The sequence below is a fragment of the Hydra vulgaris genome, chromosome 03, assembly GCF_038396675.1.
Source record: "Hydra vulgaris chromosome 03, alternate assembly HydraT2T_AEP".
Classification (NCBI taxonomy): domain Eukaryota; kingdom Metazoa; phylum Cnidaria; class Hydrozoa; order Anthoathecata; family Hydridae; genus Hydra; species Hydra vulgaris.
The window spans coordinates 17,672,859-17,693,769 of NC_088922.1; the positions used below are offsets into that span (position 1 = coordinate 17,672,859).

The 20,911-nt window shown below is 26.7% G+C and overlaps 1 protein-coding gene across 2 annotated transcripts; it reads left to right on the forward strand.

Annotated features, from left to right (window-relative positions):
- Positions 1 to 2,725: 2,725 nt before the first annotated feature.
- Positions 2,726 to 19,882, forward strand: LOC100205490 (flavohemoprotein). Of its 2 annotated transcripts, none has more exons than XM_065792518.1 (7): positions 2,726 to 2,777; positions 3,775 to 4,039; positions 4,225 to 4,507; positions 12,659 to 12,794; positions 12,879 to 13,065; positions 14,788 to 15,066; positions 19,545 to 19,882. In XM_065792518.1, the coding sequence occupies exons 2-7, from the start codon at positions 3,824 to 3,826 to the stop codon at positions 19,728 to 19,730; spliced, it is 1,287 nt and encodes a 428-aa protein (XP_065648590.1). In that variant the 5' UTR covers positions 2,726 to 2,777; positions 3,775 to 3,823; the 3' UTR covers positions 19,731 to 19,882. The 2 variants fall into 2 exon arrangements, with proteins under 2 accessions (XP_065648590.1, XP_065648589.1); XM_065792517.1 differs by lacking the exon at positions 2,726 to 2,777 and adding an exon at positions 3,606 to 3,638.
- Positions 19,883 to 20,911: the final 1,029 nt, after the last annotated feature.

A 20,911-nucleotide genomic window follows, 5' to 3' on the forward strand; every position in this document is an offset into this window, starting at 1 on the left:
GCATCTTATATAAGACTGAAATATTTTTGTTAACAGTAAATAGCAGAACATAAAACAGAAGTACATTGCTCATGTTCTTCTATTCATTGTTTGCAAATACATTTGTGGTTGCTTTTCATTTTACTTTACCTTTCTGTATGACCTTCCGAAACTGATAGCAAATACTTTTATATAAATATTTATTGTCGATAGTTTGTTGACTTTTTGGCATTAAATTCAAAAGCAAAGTTTCTTTATTTTGCTTTTGAATTTAATTTTTGATTTTTGATTTCCTAAAACATGCTTTATGATTGACAGACAATTATGTGATAAATATTATTTCTTTAGATACTATTGTTGGTGACAAAGTTGGTTATGATGCAAGCAACATCGAGGTTGCTATTGGTGCTATATTAAAACGAAGCAAAAAAGTAATGTTTTTGCGAGATTGTATTTATATATTAATATTGTCAAAAATATTATTCTTTTTATTTTTCTGCAATGATTTGTGTCAATACTGGGATTTAATTATTTATGCAATAATCTTATTATTATCCTAATGAGGGTTGCCACACGTATTGAATCCTTAAATACGTGTATATTTAATTTAGACACTGTGAGAAAAAAAGACATCATTTCATATATCAAGACTCCATTTCTTATAATTGTTAGAAATGGAGTCGGTATGAGAATGAGTTGAATAAAATTAAACGTTGAATGAACGAACAAAATTTAACGTCCGTCGGACGTCCAATTGCGTCTATTGTGGATCTCCAAACGGACTGTTTTGGACGTCCTAGGACGTGCTTTAGAGGTCCGAATGGACGAACGAAAGTCGTTTCATATAGTACGTCGAATGGACGTCCGAACCATTTTGGACGATAAAAATTTGTGCATCATGAAACTTACTGTAAAAAAGATCAGTCGTTGCCTCCAGGTAATCAATACTATTTCCAGTCAAAAAATTGTAAAGCATCGGACACATCTAAATATATTCAAGTCAAAACATTCGCTTGCAAGTTCTTTGTAAAGCGGGCTATTTAAAATAATCTTTTTAAAAGATCTCTTTTTATAAAAAATCAAACATTTACATCAGATCTATATTCAACTTAATACTTGGAAAAATGACTTTTGTCTCTAATTAAAATACATAAATTGTCAACTTTATTTCGGTTTGGTGTGATTTGACTGAAGGATGCTAATCCACATAACTTTCCTGAGTATAATCAATAAATCTTATTGAGAAATATTGAAAGGAATCCTAAAGAAACAATCAAGTTTGGAAATAGTGTTAAAATATTCCAAGATTTATGGGTTCGTTCCATGTATTTTTAATTTTGTTGCCTTAGTTTACCATGTAATTTTAGGTTGGATCCTAATTTGGCCAAGATGGCCATATGAGTTGGTTTTCAATAAATAATAATATATTATTAATAAAATAAAAAAATGATGAAAAAGCCATTTGTGGTTTTGGAGGTAACTACACCTCTTCCGATGATATTTAAATTTCCGCTGCGGACCCAATTGTATGCTGTCTTATATTTGACACCTAAAATTTGTAGCAGAGTCACCCAATCGCCATTTCGTTCAGCACATTCTATAACTCTTCTTTTACCATTCGACGAATATAAAACATAATGTTTTCTTTCAACTTGTTCGGTTTTATGTATTTCATGTCTACAAATTGGACAAGATGGTTCTGGTTGTTCCAGAAGTGGATGTAAACAAATTTGGTGAAATAAATGCTTGCACAGACTCAATTTAAAAACAGACTTTCTGTTCATAGTGATTGACAAATAACACAACGATCTTTCAATTCCATTACTGTATTACTGTATTGCTGGTGCATACAAATGCTAAATTTGATATTATTAACTTATTAAAATGCATGTCCAAAAAGATCTTTTATAATGATCTTTAGGCTTACATTGTGAATTCGCAATTACAAATAATGTATTCTCATTTACATATTGCGATTTCTTAATTACAACTTTTGCTTTTCTAATTAAATATTGCGATTTCTTATTTACATATTGGGTTTCTCAACTACATTTCTTAATTACATAAATTGCATGTTGTATTTCTCAATTACATCTTACTTTTCTTAATTACAACTTTCAAGTTCTCAATTTTATCTCAACTTTCTCAATTTTATCTCAATTTTATCTCAATTTTATCTCAATTTTATCTCAATTTTATCTCAATTTTATCTCAATTTTATCTCAATTTTATCTCAACTTTCAAGTTCTCACTTTTATCTTGAAAAGGTGTAGTTTCAACCAATCATTTAATTACATCTTGAAAAAGTGTAGTTTCAACCAATCATTTAATTACATCTTGAAAAAGTGTAGTTTCAACCAATCATTTAATAACTAGTTTTTTATTGTTGTAGTTTTGCATTTTATTTACTATAATTATTTAAAATTTTTACAATTATTATAATTATCTACAATTATACTACAAATTAGCAAGGCTAGTTTTGAATTCGGAATTTTTTCTTTCTAGAATGTTAAAATAACTTAAACTACACCTGTAAATTAACCCAAACATAAAAAAATCCTGGACGAACCCATAGGTAGTATATTAAAAGTTCAGTAGCGATTGTGTTTATTAATCTTAGCTACTATGTTGATTGTGTTTAGGTAGATAAAAAGTTTAGGTAGATAAGCAAGATCAATTCAGTTGCAAAGATAACTATATAAACACAATCACTATGGTAACTTTAATGACATTTTTGTTAAAAGTTGCATTTTCATTTTAATTCTACAGCAAGATATCTCAGCATGTTCTTTTATCAGGTAAACATATTGTTAGTGTTTGCGTATGCACCTTATTAAACCTTTTTACGAACTTAATTTTTTAAAAGAGGAAACGGCGGTAGTAATGAAATATTTTTGTCTAATGCAGTAATTTTAATGAATGAATTAAGGAATTTTTTTTTCTTTTTTGTCAAATGAAGCAAAAGTTCTTTTATTGATTGCTGTTTATTACTAAAATGTTCTTTTGCCTAAAAAAGTATTAAAGTTCTCTATTATAAACTTTTTGTCACAGTTAAATTTTTTTCGTCTTTTTTGAATATTTTTGATATCAGTTCAAAATATTCAGTAAATATTGAATAAAATTAAAGTTTACGTTTCAAAAATTGAACTTAAGTTCAATTGTTGAAATGCAAACTTTAATTTTATTCAATATTTAAACTTTATTTAATGTATCAAAGAAACTTGCATTTTATTTTTTAACAAAATTATCAAAATATTAAAAGTTTTATGTTTAGTGAACTTTATGAACTGTGTTAAGCAAAAAAAAACATTTCGAATACTCATTTCGATCTCATTCGCATGCTATGTTATTTTCTCCCCGATTTGACTTACTCTCGTGCTCTCTTAGTCAACGATAAACTTTTACAATAATTTTTAGTAATATTTTATGCTTCCCCTTATTTTTTAACAAACTTATCCAGGGTTTAAATTTTTCAAAAATTTATAAAAACCTAGCATTGTTTTGAACACATACTCGAAAAACTCATTAACCATCTATAAAATTATTTTGGCGGACAAAAGGCTTATTAAAGCTTAAGGGTTTACACGGAAAGTATTTAGGGTGTTAAACTTACCGTTTTAGATTTAACACGACATTTATCTCTTTAACGTCATACTTATGTAAGTAATTATTTACGTACGTAAATATTTATTTAAGTAATAATTATAAAACACTTGTTTTAACATCGTTTTGTTTATATAATATGATTATAAGATTTCTTAAAAGCAAACTTGCGTTTTTTAAAAATTCTTTTAGAATTAATTCAAGTAACTAAAAACGAGCTATATTAAATATCAAAAACTGAATGATAATGTCACAGCATCTCAATGAATCTCCACGATGCCTCAGCGAATCTTCTATAAGGTTGTTAAAATCAACATCAGCTACCCTGTCAACTGAAGGCACCAAAGTGACTTCAAGGATGTATGAAATTATGCTCAGTAATTATCCGATTGTTAAAAACCTGTTTAATACTTCTCATATTCATATGAACGGTGGTAGCAACGCAGTCTCTCCTCAAGTAGGTGTTTATTATTTTTGATTTCAAAGATTGCAATTCAAAGCATTTATCATAACATTATAAAAATACGATACAAATGTGCAAATAAAATACAACAAAAGTACAGCTCAGTACAACGTCAGTTGCATCTTGATGTCTGGGTGCTCGTATATTTTTTTTTTTTCCATTTCTTTATTATATTTTAGGCCCAAGCATTAGCAAACGCTGTATTTCGGTTTGCCGCCAACGCAGACAATCTTACTGCACTTCAAGACATGTTAAAACTAATAGCTCATAAACATGTCAGTTTTAACATACTACCTGAACATTACCCAATAGTTGGAAACTGTCTTCTTCGAGCTATTAAAGATGTTCTTCAAGATGCAGTAACTGATGAAGTAATGGAAGCTTGGCGGGAAGGCTACGACTATTTGGCAGATTTGTTTATTGAAATGGAAAATGATATAAAAGAACAAAACAAAATGAAAGGTAAGAAACTTCATTAAGTAGACTCAAACTTTAAATAAAAAAATGAGTCTTTTCAATTTGTGTATTTGCGTCGAGTTTTGCTAATTTAGATAAAAATTCTAAAATGCTATAAAAAATTTTTTTAATAATTTTGAAACAATATATTAATATATAACAATATATAACAATAAACAATATATTAAGTAAATCAAAACTAATGGTTAGCCTTATCTTGATGAATCATTCAACTTTTATGAACAATTATGTCAATAGAAGACAATTATTTTCTTTTTTAACATTTCACAAAGGTAATTTTCCATAAAAGATTCAAATTTTTAAAAAACCTAATTTTTTCTTTCAATTCTTCACTAAAAGTTTTTTTGCTTATTTGTTATTTTTAGCGCAAACATCTTCACCACATAACAAATGAACTTCGTTAGAGGAAATTCTAGAATAGTTTATGGCATTTAATCTCTAGAAAAAAGCCTGATATAATAGTTTTTTTTTTAAGTTTAAAGATGGCAAAAAAGCTTTATATTAAATAAAGCTTTTTTGGCATTATTTTAATTTTACTATAATGATGTTGTATCGCGCAAAACAATTCAATTGTTTTATTCTTTTGCAGACATTCTCTTCAAAAATGTTTATAATTTTTTTATATATCTAATTCTTTAATTTTTTTAACATGAATTTCAATGTATTTACTATTTCTACGACTCCGAAATGTTGGCAACGCAACTGTTGCTACACTTTAAACTTACAAAACTTACAAAAACAGTAATACTTACCTTACCTCCCTTTCCCCCCATCCCCCCATCCACCACAATTTCAAACAATTCTAGTAAGTTGCTTCACCTAATCATACTATATTTAAAACACTTCAACAAGTTTTTAGAAATAATACTTTTATTGATACTTTTTATATATATATTTTTTATGTTAATTTACCTCCGAAACACTAACCTTGACGAACACAGCCGCTGCGCAGAAAAACAAGTTGAGCGCGGTACTACCAGGGACGTGTTGGAAACTGAACTATAAATATAAAATAGTAGGTATGGGGTCGTCCATAAATTACGTCACGCTATGGGGGAAAGGGTTAGTGGTTTTGTAACGACTCAAACGAGACTTGTTACTAAAGTATTACGATATTATGACGAGGGGATTGGGGTGGGGGAGACTGTTAAAAGCAGTCGAGAATTCCGTGACATAATTTATGGACGACCTCTATGTTGGTAAATTCCTCGAGCCCAGCTATATATATGCATGATAATCAATAATATATATCATTTATAATCATGTATAACTACGTTAAAATATTATAACTACGTTAAAATATGATTTAGTTGTTTTGCTAGTAAAACGTGTAAGTTACTATTTTTTTTTTAATCATAGAAAAAACTGGAAGAATCATAGAAGAATTCATTTAAGTTTCTGATGCAAATAAACATATTGTATTTAAAATTGCTTTATAACAAATGTGTTATAATTTGCAGTAGATGTGTAACATCATTATTTTTTTTGATATGCCAGAGATTTACAATATCAACACTGTTATAAAAAATTTCCAAACATAAAAAAATCCCGTATCATAAATAATTACACTGTAAACCATCATTCATTTTTTTTATTTATTATTTTATTTATTAATGGCACGACTAATTTTTATTAGAAGTCATTGTCGTGTGATAAGTGATCGTCCGTAAATTACGCAACGCATGACTTATTAAAAAATTTAAGTTAGAGATCATTTTGCTCTTAGGCGATTTTTGTGGGACTTTAAAGGCTGTTTATATACTTCATTTAATCAATAACACTGCGAGGGAAAATTTTTATTCCTTTGTCTTTTGTCTAAAGTTTAATTTCGCGTTATGTAATTTATGGATGATCCCTAAGAAATGATTATATGATTTATACATATAAAAATCAATAATAATGGAATAAAACCAAAAACTAAAATCTAATAAATAAAATTAAAATTCTAAAATTTTTTTTTCCACTTATAATGCTTTAAAAAAAAATTAAAAAAAAAGCTTTTAAAAACAGTTTTGCTAATCATTTGAAAATAATTGGATATTAATAAAGATTTAAATTTAACGTTTGTTCGTCTATAATTAAATAAAAGTTCTAAAATTTGTTCTTTATTTTCTTTAAGTTTTTTTTTCTGAAACTAAATATATTTAAGGAGTAATCAAAGCTAAGCTATTATACCTATATATTATATATATATATATATATATATATATATATATATATATATATATATATGCATATATATATATATGTATATATATGTATATATATATATATATATATATATATATATATATATATATATATATATATATATATATATATATATATATATATATATATATGTATATATATATATATATATATATATATGTATATATATATATATATATATATATATATATATATATATATATATATATATATATATATATATATATATATATATATATAATATATAAGGATAATATATAATATAATATAAGGAGTTATCATAGCTAAGCTGTTATACCTCCTTGATATATTGGAAGATATATTTATAGCGTGTTTGTTGGTTACTTTGATAAGCTGAAGATTTACGAAACAATAGGCCGGGTGAATAAAAAAAGGCAATTGCTTTTACTCAGTAACTGGTCAGTTTTACGTGAATAAAAATCTCAGGAGTTTTGCACAAATTTTTATTCACGTAAAGTTAAGCAATTTACTCAGTAATTGCTCAGCTTTACCTGAATAAAAACTTAGGCAAAATTGCTGAATTTTTTGTTCACGTAAAACTGACCAAAAGTAATTGCTTTTTTTTATTCACCAGGCCTAATAAGTAAATTGATCATTTTATTGCCTCATTTATATCGTTAGAATTTTAAAAATAGTAATTGGTGATTAAATAGTCCTTCACAGCCGGCACAAACACGTCTTTTAGACGTTTTTTTTTCGCATCTAAAATGTCAACATCTCATGTCTAAAACAGATAAATATAAGACATCGAATAGTAGTCATTTTTTAGACGGGTTGAGACAGCTATTATTCGTTGTCTCAAAGATAAATACAATTAGATGTCTTATAGTTATCTGAATTTAGACGTCTAAAAGGTGTTAACATTTTAGATTCCAAAAAGACTTATTGGTTCTGGCTGGGTTTACATTTTTAAAACGTGTTTTCGATATTTTTGGTATTGTGACTTATCCTCCGACTAATTGCCGTATAGAGGCCACATACCCGGGCCAGTTCAGCTCACTAAAGAGCATCATCACCCGCTTTGCTGACCAAGAGTAAGTGAGTACAGGATGAACGAAGAAAGTTAAAGTGAAAGTCAGAAGAAGTCGAGTTAGAAAGATAGGATAGAGAAAGCGGAAAGACATTGCATGAGATGTTAGAATGTGTAATTCATACTATACACATAATTGGCTTAAGCAATTTAATGTGCATTTCGGTATTTTGATAAACTTCAGTACTCACTGCTTTAAAATCTTATAATTCTTGCTGTTTATATGCAGTAAAGAAAAGACTGGGAAAATTTTTTTGCGTTCAACCACATGACACTTAACGTCATTTAAATCAAATTACCACAAAATTTAGCTCATTATCGTGCGTGTTGTTACACCATTTAGTAAACTTTGATAGTGATTTTTATTTTCACCATAAACCCTATGACTGTAGCATTGATATTTTTTGAACGCAATACTTTTTTATATTTAAAAAGTGCAATACAACTTTACGAATATTTTCCACCAAAAAAGGAATCAGATAAACCAAAGTAGAAATTTCTTGGTTTATTTTTAATAAAATCTACACGACAAAAGTGAATTATAAAATAAATTCAAAAACGTAAAAACTGTAAGAAAATATAAAAACAAGTGAGAAAAGTAAAATTTTTTTAGAAAACCAGAGAAATAAGTGAGAAAAATAAGTGAGAAAAATAAAAAATACAAAATGATAACTAACACTACATTTGGTTTCCTTGGTAACCCAAAATGATTTTCTACCAAAATGTTTTAAACAACCTTGTAAAAATAATTCTTATACTGGTAAATGTAGTTTTAACTCAATTTCTATACCGTTCTATACATTTTATACCATGTTGGCTACTCAGTAGGCACGGAACCTAAAAAAGACTTTTAAACATTCAAAAGACGTCTTTTTTACGTTCCGTGTTCACTGGATAGTGTTAGTATATGTGATTATGAAAACTTAGATAAAGGAAGGTAAAATTCGACCCATCACTCAGAAAACCACTTTTTATTAGGGATTGATAGGTTAAATTGGGATAAATTGTGCAAAAAAGATTGCAATGTCCTGTAGTAGACGAGCCAAACAAAATGTCACAAGTTACTTTTTAAAGATTTTTTTTTTTGAAAAATCTAAGGAATCATTATTCGGCTCAAAAATAAGAAATAGTTTGCAAAATTTTGTTTGCAGAAATGCGGAGAGTTATTAAGGTAAGAGAGAATTGCACATGGACACAAGACGTGTTTAAAACATCTAGTGCCCGCAAGGTTAGTTGTATCAAAAGATTGCACTTTAAACACCTTTGTATTTATATTGCATCTCTTGCGTAGAACTGTTGATCGAGAAAGAGGAATTTGTTCTAATTAAACATTGAGTGAGTTTGATACTTTAATCTATCCTGATTGCGTAAATCAATTTTAAATAAAGTTTTTCAAAAACCTTAAACAATTGTTAATGTATTTACAAGTAATTTTTAATTAGGTTGAAATAATCAATTTTTTATTGATAATGCAAACATATTAAAATTAATAATAATATATATATAATCATGTTACTAACAATTGTGTTTAAAGTAGCCGGAAATTTACTGGAAAAAATAATAAATACAGAAATGGTTAATTTGATTCTATATTTGAAAAAATCAAGAAAATTCAATGTTTATAAAACAAATATTTAGCAAAAATAATTAAAACCAATTAAGAACAAAAACAAACGTTTCTTTTTTTCTGAAAAAGGTTTATCAATCACTTCATACAATATTTACAAAAATTGTCTAATATTTTGTTGCATGTCCTTTATTTTTTTTCACTTTGATTGGTCTTTTGGGCATGCTGTTGTCTAGTTTATGGCATGTTGATATTGGAATAGTGTACCATGATGTTTTCACAGCCTACCACAGATCCCTTTTGTTCCGTGGCTTTTGTTTTCCTACCTCATTCTTTAAATTTTTCTATAAATTGTCTGTTAGATTTAAATCTGGCGATTATGCTGGCCAGTCCAATTGTCTCATAACATTATTTTGGAACCATCTCTTTGTGATAGAAGCTGTATATTTTGGATCGTTATCTTGTTGAAATATCAAGAGCAGCGGCATGTTATCCTCAGCATAAGGAAGCATCATTTCTTCAAGTATATTAGTATAAATATCAGCTTTCATAGAATCTGTTATTAAATAGATAGGACAAATACCAGATGACGAGAAACATCCCCACACCATAATGCTTACACCACCGAATTAAACTGTTTTTTTAGTGTAATCCCAGTGGGCACAGGACCTAAATAAGACGTCTTTTGAACGTTCAAAAGACGTCCAAAACGTTCAAAAGACATTCAAAAGACGTCTTTTTTACATCTTGTGCCCACTGGGATGTGGGTCAAACTCTTTATTTAGTGGTTTGCGGACAAACTGCTTACCATCTGATCCAAAGATATTAAATTTAGATTCATCTGAAATAAAACTGAGCCCTATTTTTTATTTGTCCATGCAGAATATTTATGAAAATGTGACTTTCTAATCATAATATCCTAAGTTAAAACTGTTTTATGAATTAATTTACTAATATACATACTAATACCACCATATCATATTTTTAAATATTTAAAATACTTACAGATGAAAAGTAAAAAGCAATAACTTCAACTTCAGCAATGTTTTTTACTCTAATTGTAATTAATTAACTGAAATGATAGTTATATGAAATTATATGAAATTATGATATATATTAGTAAACTGTAAATAATTAACTGAACATACATAGAAAACTTATTGAACTATGTTTCAAAATATAAAGTAAAATATCATTGAGTAGCGTGGAAAGGTCATATCAGTTTGAGGGGGAGTGACTAAAACAGCCAGGGTTTGAGATTTGAAACGGAAGGCGAGAGAAGTGACTCTCCTCTTGAATAAATATGGGGGAAAGAGGCTATTACCCCCTCCAAATCCTCTTTCTACAAGGTGTTAATAATAACCGGAGTCAAACATATTTGAAAACTAATAACAGTTGAAAGTTAAAGAAAACAAAAAGGTTAATCATTACCGTATTTATTGTTATTTATTATTTTATTTACCGTAATTATTATTTTATTTTTCCAATTAATATCAGGTTACTTTAAACAAAATTGTTAGTAACATGAGAAAAATTGAAAAAAACTTCTTAATTTTAAAAAAAATATAACTTTTAACAATAAAGTTTCTAAAAACATAAAAATTAATATCAGTTAACGTCAATTGCTGTGAATAAAACGCATTTCTTCAAATGTTTAGATAGCGTATTTATTATTTTTTCCACCACTGTATATATATTAAAAACTTTGATAAAAAGCTGTTATATAACAAAGATACACAATGGGATCATCTATTACGTAATGCAACTCTTCAAAGAAAAATCACAAACAAAAATCATTTTGCATTATTATCTTTAATATAAATTTTTTTATAACTTTTAGTAACAAACACGCAAATAATCGAATGAAAACGCTTATAATCGAATAAACATGCTAATAATTTTATATTTTGTTTAAAGTACTTTTTTTTATGTATGTAAACGTTTTTGTATTTAAGCTTATAGATATTTTAATTCATATTTTCTTTAACTTTATAATACAACTTTTATAATTAATTAAATTTCATTAAATAAAGAAAATTTGTCTTGAAACATCCCTAGCAATATGTAGGGGCGGACCCATCGTTTTTAAGGTCATAAAGTTTGAGATCCCCCCTCTAATTGAGAGGGGTTCAAACTTTATATAGTCATAATTTTAGTAGGGTTCAAACTTTATATAGTCATAATAGGGCTTTTTTTGTTCCCAGACTCCAATCATCGCATATTTTGAAAAGCATTCTTACTTGACATAACTTCAAACACATAAACCTTTGAAGTTTGTTTTGTGGTTACAACTGTCTCTCAACTTGACGAACAAGGCCGCTGCGCAGAGAAACAAGTTTAGCGCGGTACTACCAGGAAGGTGGTGGGGATCAAACTATAAATATAAAATAGTAGGTATGGCGGATCTTGCATTTTTTGATCTCAAACATCAAAAAATGCTAGAACCGCCATACCTACTATTATATATATATATATATATATATATATATATATATATATATATATATATATATATATATATATATATATATATATATATATATATATATATGTATATGTATATATATATATATATATATATACATATATATATTAGGGTGGAGTGAATTTTAGTTTTTTTTACAATTCGTTTAGCCTGGGTGAGCAAAAGTTGTCTATTCATTTCAGAAATACTTTGGAAAAATATCAATGCTCTAGGAAATTATCTTGAGGTGCCTCAAGACCTTTAAAATTTTAATGGGTCCCTAATATTATGTAAAAAAAAGTTTTTCAAAAGTATGTTGGGTGTCAAAAGAAGCAAAATTTTATAAAAATTTCAAAAATAACAATTATTTAAAAAAAAAAATTGTTATTTTATAGTTTATTGCAGAAAAAATGACCTTTTAAACTAAAAATGAAAAAAGTTTATTTTTTTAAATTATAATTTCAAAAAAATCCTAAATAATAATTTTTTTAAAAAATAATTGTTATTTTTGAAATTTTTATAAAATTTTGCTTCATTTGAGACCCAACATGACATACTTTTGAAAAAAGTATTTTTTTTTTACATAATATTAGGGACCCATTAAAATTTTAAAGGTCTTGAGGCACCTCAAGATAATTTCCTAGAGCATTGATATTTTTCCAGATTATTTCTGAAATGAATAGACAACTGTTGCACACCCAGGCTTAAATATCAATATATATATATATATATATATATATATATATATATATATATATATATATATATATATATATATATATATATATATATATATATAATTTATTAAAAATATAAAAATTATATATTAATTAAAAAATTTAGGAGGATGGGTTGGCTTTAAACCATTGATTGTGTCTGAAAAAATAAAAGAAACAGAAGATATTACTTCATTTATTTTAAAAGCTCCAAATGGAGAAGATCTACCAGATTTCCTTTCTGGGCAGTATATCTCCATCAGGCAAGAATTTTTATTCTAACAAACTAAAATTCAAATATATGTTTTATAAGACAAAAATTCTAAAATATTGTTTTCTTTTCAAAGAATTCCTAATGGAAAAATTGAAAAAGTTGAACATGACATTGTTCGTAACTATAGCTTATCAAGTATGTGTTGCCGCAAGTTCTTTAAAATATCAATAAAAAAAGAAGTTTCATCTAAGTTGCTTTCACCTGACGGAATTGCATCAGCCTACTTTCATAATATTGTCAATGTTGGAAATGAAGTTTTGGTAAAATTTAAAACACATTTTTATTGATTTCTAATTTTTTTTTTCAAAACTTGTCTATTCAAATAAGATTTAATCCACTAGCAATACCAATATATAATTGTAACCTTAATTTTTTAACCATGTAACCATGGCAATTCTATAATTTTACTAACTTTTATTCAGATTTCTTATTTCCGATTGACAGAATCAGATTGATAGAAACCCACATTGATTGACAAATTGATTCATACAGATACCTACAATTATTTAGACTGTTTTATATATTTTTCACGTTATTAAATTTAGTATATAAACTAGTTAATATTATTTGACATGTTAAAGTATAATGATAATTAATGTTTAAAAAAAAAAGAAAGACATGAATATTACTTTTAAGATGGTAATATTACAATTATTTTACTATTTAGCAATTTACTTTTTACAAACATAAATAAAATTCCATTCGAGTTGATACGTGACGTACATGTACCGCATTGTTTTTATATTGCACTGAATGTTTTGGTGCAACTAAGTTACCAAACTTTTTAATAATTGTAGCAACTTTCTTTTGGTTTCTACAACTCTTTCTACCCTACTTTCTTCTGCATTCTACAACTCTTTCTACCCTACTTTCTTCTGCATTCTACAACTCTTTCTACCCTACTTTCTTCTGCATTCTACAACTCTTTCTACCCTACTTTCTTCTGCATTCTACAACTCTTTCTACCCTACTTTCTTCTGCATTCTACAACTCTTTCTACCCTATTTTCTTCTGCATTCTATAACTCTTTCCACTCTACAGTTTTGAAACAACTTTGACAAACAAGACTGCGGTGTAAAGAAATAAGCTGAACTCAGTACTGCCAGGGACGTGGTAGGAATCAAACCGAGCCAGAGCCGTCCCGAACGGGTAGGGGGTGTCCCACCCCCGAACCCCGTTTTATAATATATAAGTTGGCACATTGAGCAAGTTATGAACCATAGTTGGAAAATTGCAAATACTGAGGACCTTTTTTATTTTTTCTAGTTGGCAAAAAAACACATAAAACACCTCCCCCCACCCCTTATTAAAGACCTTTTCGGGACGGCACTGACCGAGTACTTTTTGTTTGTAAAACAAGTACGCAAACACTACACTACTACAGAATATTGTTAATGGCTTTCAAACATAAACAGCTATTTATTCCCTATTTTTAAAGACTCCAATTAATTTTGGCTTGCAAACTGGGTTTTTAGTTTTAAATCCCAATTTATGCTTCGGCGAGCTGTTAATATAAACTTTTGGTCGGATGCGTTTTGGTTTCAAACAATATACAATTTATCTTTGATTTCATTATAGCGCGTTTTGATATCGTCATAAATTTTTTTTTCCTTCAAATTATTGTTTAGGTGCCCCAAAAAAATCTAACGGTTTTGACATAAAGCACCGCGAAAGAGCATTTAACAAGGAAGTTCACACCTTCTTCATTACCGATGGCGCAAAGTATGTCCAGAGCTCGCTTCGAAGCCTGGATCTTTTGCTTCTAAAGCAAGAGCTATACCCATTGCGACACGGCCGCTGCTTGTCCGTCACAAGTTGTGACTTTAAAATATTTATTTCTATTGAGTAACAGGGTTCACATTCAAATATCCAAAAATGTTAAATCAAAACCAATTTATTCTTTTTAAGTAAAAATGTTTGCTTATGGAACTCAATAAAATATCAATTTATGTAAACTTATTATTTTGAGATGTTATTTTTAGGTCGGAAACCCTTGCGGAACATTCTTTTTAAAAAAAGATTTATCGTCTCATATTTTAATTTCTGCAGGAGTTGGATTAACTCCAATGATCAGTATGATAGAAACTTTGCTTTCTACTAACGATAATTACAATCAAATACTTTTTATTCATTGCGCAAAAAGCGAGGCTCATTTTGCAATGAAGCAACACGTTGAAGAACTATGCAAAAATACCAGGTTGACTACTCATGTATTCTATTCAAAAGAACACGAAGTTAAAGAGCTTGAATCAAAAATAATAGTAAGTAATTTAAACTTTTAAATTTAAACTAATACTTTTGTAATTTTGTGTTAGAATTTTATTAAGATAAGCTTTCTCTTTATTCGTATAGATGAGTAATTTATAATTTATTATAACTTATAATAATATTACAATTTATGATGTATAATTTATCTTAAGATTAACTTACTACAAGTAACATTTACTTGCACCAATTGAAAAAATAAACTTTGCATTTATGTATGTCAAATAAACATTTGCACAAAAATTAAACCTAATTACCGCCCACTTCTGTAAAGTGCTTCTAGTAAAGTTGCTTCAGATCAAGTATTTTTAGACATATTCGATGCCGAGAATTAAAAAAATTACTTGAGAGAATAAAAAGAAGCACTTAAATATCTCTAATTAAAGCTTTAAAGTAGAGGACTCAAATTTCAAAAATGTTCAACTAGAAGCTAAAATATTTGGAAATAAAAGCTGCAAAAAAACTTACTTTTAGCCTATTCAAAAACCCGTTGAAACCATTTGAAACCATTTGGGGAATATTGAGAAAATATGAATGAAATATACATTACTATATATATATATATATATATATATATATATATATATATATATATATATATATATATATATATATATATATATATATATATATATATATATATAAATATATATTACTATATATACTATTTTTTATGAATAATTTTACTGAAAACGAAATAAAAAAAACGAACAAACAGAATTTCTGGACAACATCTAGCTTATCAAAATGTAAGCAGTTATTACAAAATAATTTAAATTATAAAATATTAGTTTGTTGGTGGCGTTTACACATTGAGCGATTTACTTCAAACTGGTCTTGACTTTATTTATTGAATACTTGGATACCTAATGATGGTAGTGATGTTAATGATGTTAATTATTATGACAAATATATATAAAAATATGTAAAAAATATGTAAAATACGAGCTGAAAGTTCTTGCTTATCTATTTCATCAAAAAGTGAATAAAATCCAAGTTAGATTAAGTGAAATGGACATCAACCAAGAATTGTACCTTAACTAATGTGTAATCTAGCCGTTGATTCTATTTATCTAGGTTACTCACAGCGATTGTAAATATGCATGTTGGGAAAAACTTCTTTATTTATTTTTGTGTTAGCTAACCTAACAAAAGAGTGAGAATGAAAAATGGAAGATAGATCCAGAAGAAACAACATTATTGGTTTTAAAAAAAAAAAGAAAATGAAACCTGCGCGGGCTAAAAGTAGGGTAAATAAATAAATTAAAGAACTATTAGGTATATAAAATGACATTGGAAATGAAAAGAAAAAATAATACTTTTAGACTAAAAAAAGTAAATTAAAATTTTTAAAATTTTTAATTTAATTAAAAATATTTTTATTAGCCTATTTAAGTAATTTTCATAAATATTCCGAAACAACCAGAAACTCCTAAACCAAAAACTCTGAAACAACCAATTAGAAAAGACTTAGAAAAAAAAAGGATGACAGCTGAGCAGCAACTGGGAAAGTTTGCTCATGAATACAGAACGAAACATAAAAAAAAAAGAAGTGAAAGGGTTGAGAAGTTTTCGTTTTATTTTTTTGTACTCATTTTTATTATTTTAAATATAAATGAAAACTTGAAATGGATGAAAACTTTATAATCGAACTTTCTGACAAAATTCCGTAGTGATAATGAACTAATTTTTATTCAAAAAATGTTTTAAAGTAAATGCTACTCAATTTTTGATCCTAATATTTTCGAAAAAATAAAAGCAATTTTAATTTTAAACATTATTATTCAATGTTTAAACAAAAATTTTGAAAGTTTAAATTTTATATTTGATGAATTTAAGCTTTGTTAGACTTTGTATTGCGGTTTTTGTAATTTTACCACATAAAGATAAAACATTTCTAATCGACGTCTAGCCTTTTTTGAATGTATCTTTATCAAAAAAGTTTACATCGTCATGATAAAACGTAGCTATTTCCCTTGATATTTGATGACTCTAAATAGGATGTATATATTTTGACGGAATTGTAATAATAAATTCATATAATCAAAAGTATTAAATTGACATGAATAATCCAATTTTAATGAACATGGTCGTGCGCAGTCAGGAAAACAAAACCTTGTAGGATGATTTTTCCAGACTTTATTTAGCATATGCATAATCTTTTAATTGCTGGCGATACTTTTTAAATGTTTGATAACATTTGTAAACTTCGTTGAAATGTTTGTTTTGGATTATTAACACAAAGACAATATTTATTTAATTCAAATTATTATTTCCATCTTTAAAAAACGTTTTTAGTAATATATATATATATATATATATATATATATATATATATATATATATATATATATATATATATATATATATATATATATATATATATATATATTATATATAATTCTCCTACATCCTTAGTTACATCCTTAGTTACTAATAATGTAATACTTGATAATAATCTTCTTGAATCAAGTGAAAGGTTAATGAAAACTTCATTCAACAATTTTAAATTCTTTTAAAAAAACAGAGGTAATTCGAATCTAGTATTGCAATTACATGACGTTGATAAGTCATATGACCTGCTTCTTTGTCTATTCGGAAAAGAAAATACATTTTTTACTAAAATAAAAAAAACTGTCAAGCTTCAACTCACATTTAACTCACGATAAAATCAGAGAATCCAATTAAGGAAATAATCGGTAATTAGTTATACAAGAAACTAATAAATGATGAAAATACAGCCTTTGATTAGTTATTAGATATGTTTTGATTATCAAAGGTGATTCTATAGATTATCTACAAAACTATCTGTACAACTACAGATCACTATCTTGACGTATTTTCAAAACCGAAAAAAAGCCACTATATAGTCTAAGTGATTGCTCTTTTTTTTTACCTTTTCTCTGTTGTTATACCTTTTTCTCTATCTTATATACCTAGAATAAACTTTTTTGTGAAAATAGTTTACAGATATTTTTAACAAAAACAAAAAGAAATAATTTAATTAAAACAGAGTCATATTAATTAGACAGTAAAAAATGTAAAATATTAAATAAAACATTTAAAGTATATAATTAATCTCCTCCTCCCTCAAAATCTAATTAAATTGTGAAAAACATTTTTTGCAGTAAGAAATAAAGAAAATTATAATATTATCAAGGATAATCTATGAAGACCATTGCGGTCACACCACTGAGCTTCACCAAGGAAAAAGTCTTTTAATAAGTTTTTGCTTAACTAAAATTACTGGTCTAACTTTTTGTCTCACTTATAATAGCCAATTGACTTTTTAGCTAACTTATAATAGCAAATTGACTTTTTAGTTTAACAAAAGATATTTGGTTAATTAGTTCGCTAATTTCTAGTTTGTTTTGTGAACGTTCGATAATTTCGTAGACTATTTCGGCTAAAGAGTAACATAAAATTTAATAAAAGTTGTTAATTAAGAGAAAATTTATAAAATACTGAATCGTAATTAAAATAGCATACAATTACACAGCTTATTATAACGTTTTACTTTGGCGCCAAATGACTGATTGGGTTATTGTGGCATACATACAAAAGAATTCTTTGAAGATCTTATAAAATGATTATGAGAATGCTTTTATTCCTTTTAATAGACAGAGTTGTTATAAAAATTTTATACAAAATTGGATAATATTATGTTATATGGCTACCATATCTGAATTAACCACAATTACATACATTAAGTAGGAGTTCAGTTTTGTTTCTACGTATAAGGACTTTTATTTTGGCAACATAAAACATAGAAAATAAAGTTTAGCTAATTTTTTTTTTTTGAACTAAAAATTTGTTCGACTAGTTTTAGTTACCCTTTTTTAGTTAGTTAGTTTCCGATTTTAGTTTTTTTAGTTTCCAATTTTAGTTTTGGTTATATTTCAATGACATAAATTCTAAATGAGTTTCTCACTTGCAACGCTTTATGAATGAAGCCAGATTTGCGTTCCAGATTTTTGGATTTGATGTCCAGCACTTAAACTACTAAAAACTCTTGAAATTGTTCCCACTATAACTTTAAGGTTAAACTATTAAGTTAGATAAAAAATGATTTTAATTTTAACTTTAAAAACGGAAATGTGTCCGGATCAAAATAATCAATTATTTTTCAGCGGATTTACATCTACAGTCAGTTGATGTAAATCCGCTAAAATGTAATTGCATCTAGTCCTAATGATGATCATCTACTGACTGCATCTAGTCCTAGTTATAGTCCTTGCTATATACACACACACATATATATATATATATATATATATATATATATATATATATATATATATATATATATATATATATAATATATATATATATATATATATATATATATATATATATATATATATATATATATATATATATATATATATATATATATATATAAAGTAATGTTTTTATGTATTACATAATTTAACTTATTTACATACAATGTAAAAATCTTTCTTTTTGTTTTAAGACGCACAACAACCATTTGACCAAAGAAGTTTTAGAATCTATTGTATCAGTGCCTTCAAATCATAATTATTACATATGTGGTCCGTCGCGTTTCCTTCATTTTGTTAAAGGTGCTTTAGAGGAAATGAATGTGTCGGCAGAAAAAATTAACTACGAATATTTTGGACCAACACAAGAATATTTATAATCAAGCTCTTTTAAAAAAACTTTCTTTAATAAAAGAAATTTAATATTATATTACTTATTTAACACTAAACGCAAATGTCATGTTTTCGTTTGTGCAATTTTTTTTTTATTACTTCATTAATTTCTATTTATTGCATCAAAATAGTTTTAGAATATCGTAGTCTTTTTTAATATTTAAATATATTTTTGCATTTGTTGTCATAGCAAATTAAATACTGTAATATTTACATATAAGGAAAAAAAAGGTTATATAATTAAGATGTATTTCTAAACAAACATTATACATAGATATTATTAGGTATTCGATTACATTATCCATAGAGAGAAATAACTTTTTTAAGTTTATATTTGTTGCATAAATTTCACTATAAATAAATGACTCAAAAAAAAATTGTACAAAAAAGTAACAACACTAACAGATGAAAAGCCATAATACTTGTTCCAAGTCAAATAGAACTTTAAAGAACAAGATCTTTAATCAAAAAAATGTTTATTGATTGAAGTAACTAAGACAAGAATACAAAAAGGTTTTCAACTTTTAATACAATACAAATACAATGGTTAAAAGCAAAAATAAATTTTTATACTTTTTTATTTTTTTTTACTTTTAATTGTTTTTTCTTTGTGAGTGAAAGTATATTTAAAGTGTTAGTATATGTAGTTAGATTTTTGTTTAGGTTATATATATAGTTACATGTTGGTACATGTAAGTACATTGGTACATGTTGGTACATGTAAGTACATATGGGTCATTTATTTTGCTGTTGTTGCTGTAGTTATTTTGTTGGTACATATTTCTTTTGTTTATTTGTTTTTTGTTTTGGAGAAAGTAAAAAAACAAAAAATGTATTAACAAAGAGTTACCAGTGAATAATAGACAATTTTTAACACTAAGACAAGACAACAAGACTTAACTTTTAAAACCAAGGCAAGGCCAGCACATGTATAAATAGAAACACTCATAGTTTATCGTGACTAAAGCTGAATTAATACAGAGCTAAAATCAGTGCTAAAATCACTTTGAGAGGGAGGGGCAAAGAGAGCAATTTGACCCAGGTGCCAAACTTGAAGGGGCGCCGGTCTTTTTTTTTTTTTTACAATAAATAGAAAACATTTCAATGATTGACACCGTGAAATATGCTTAATTTTTGTATTTGAAATCATCTCAACTTTGTATTCGGA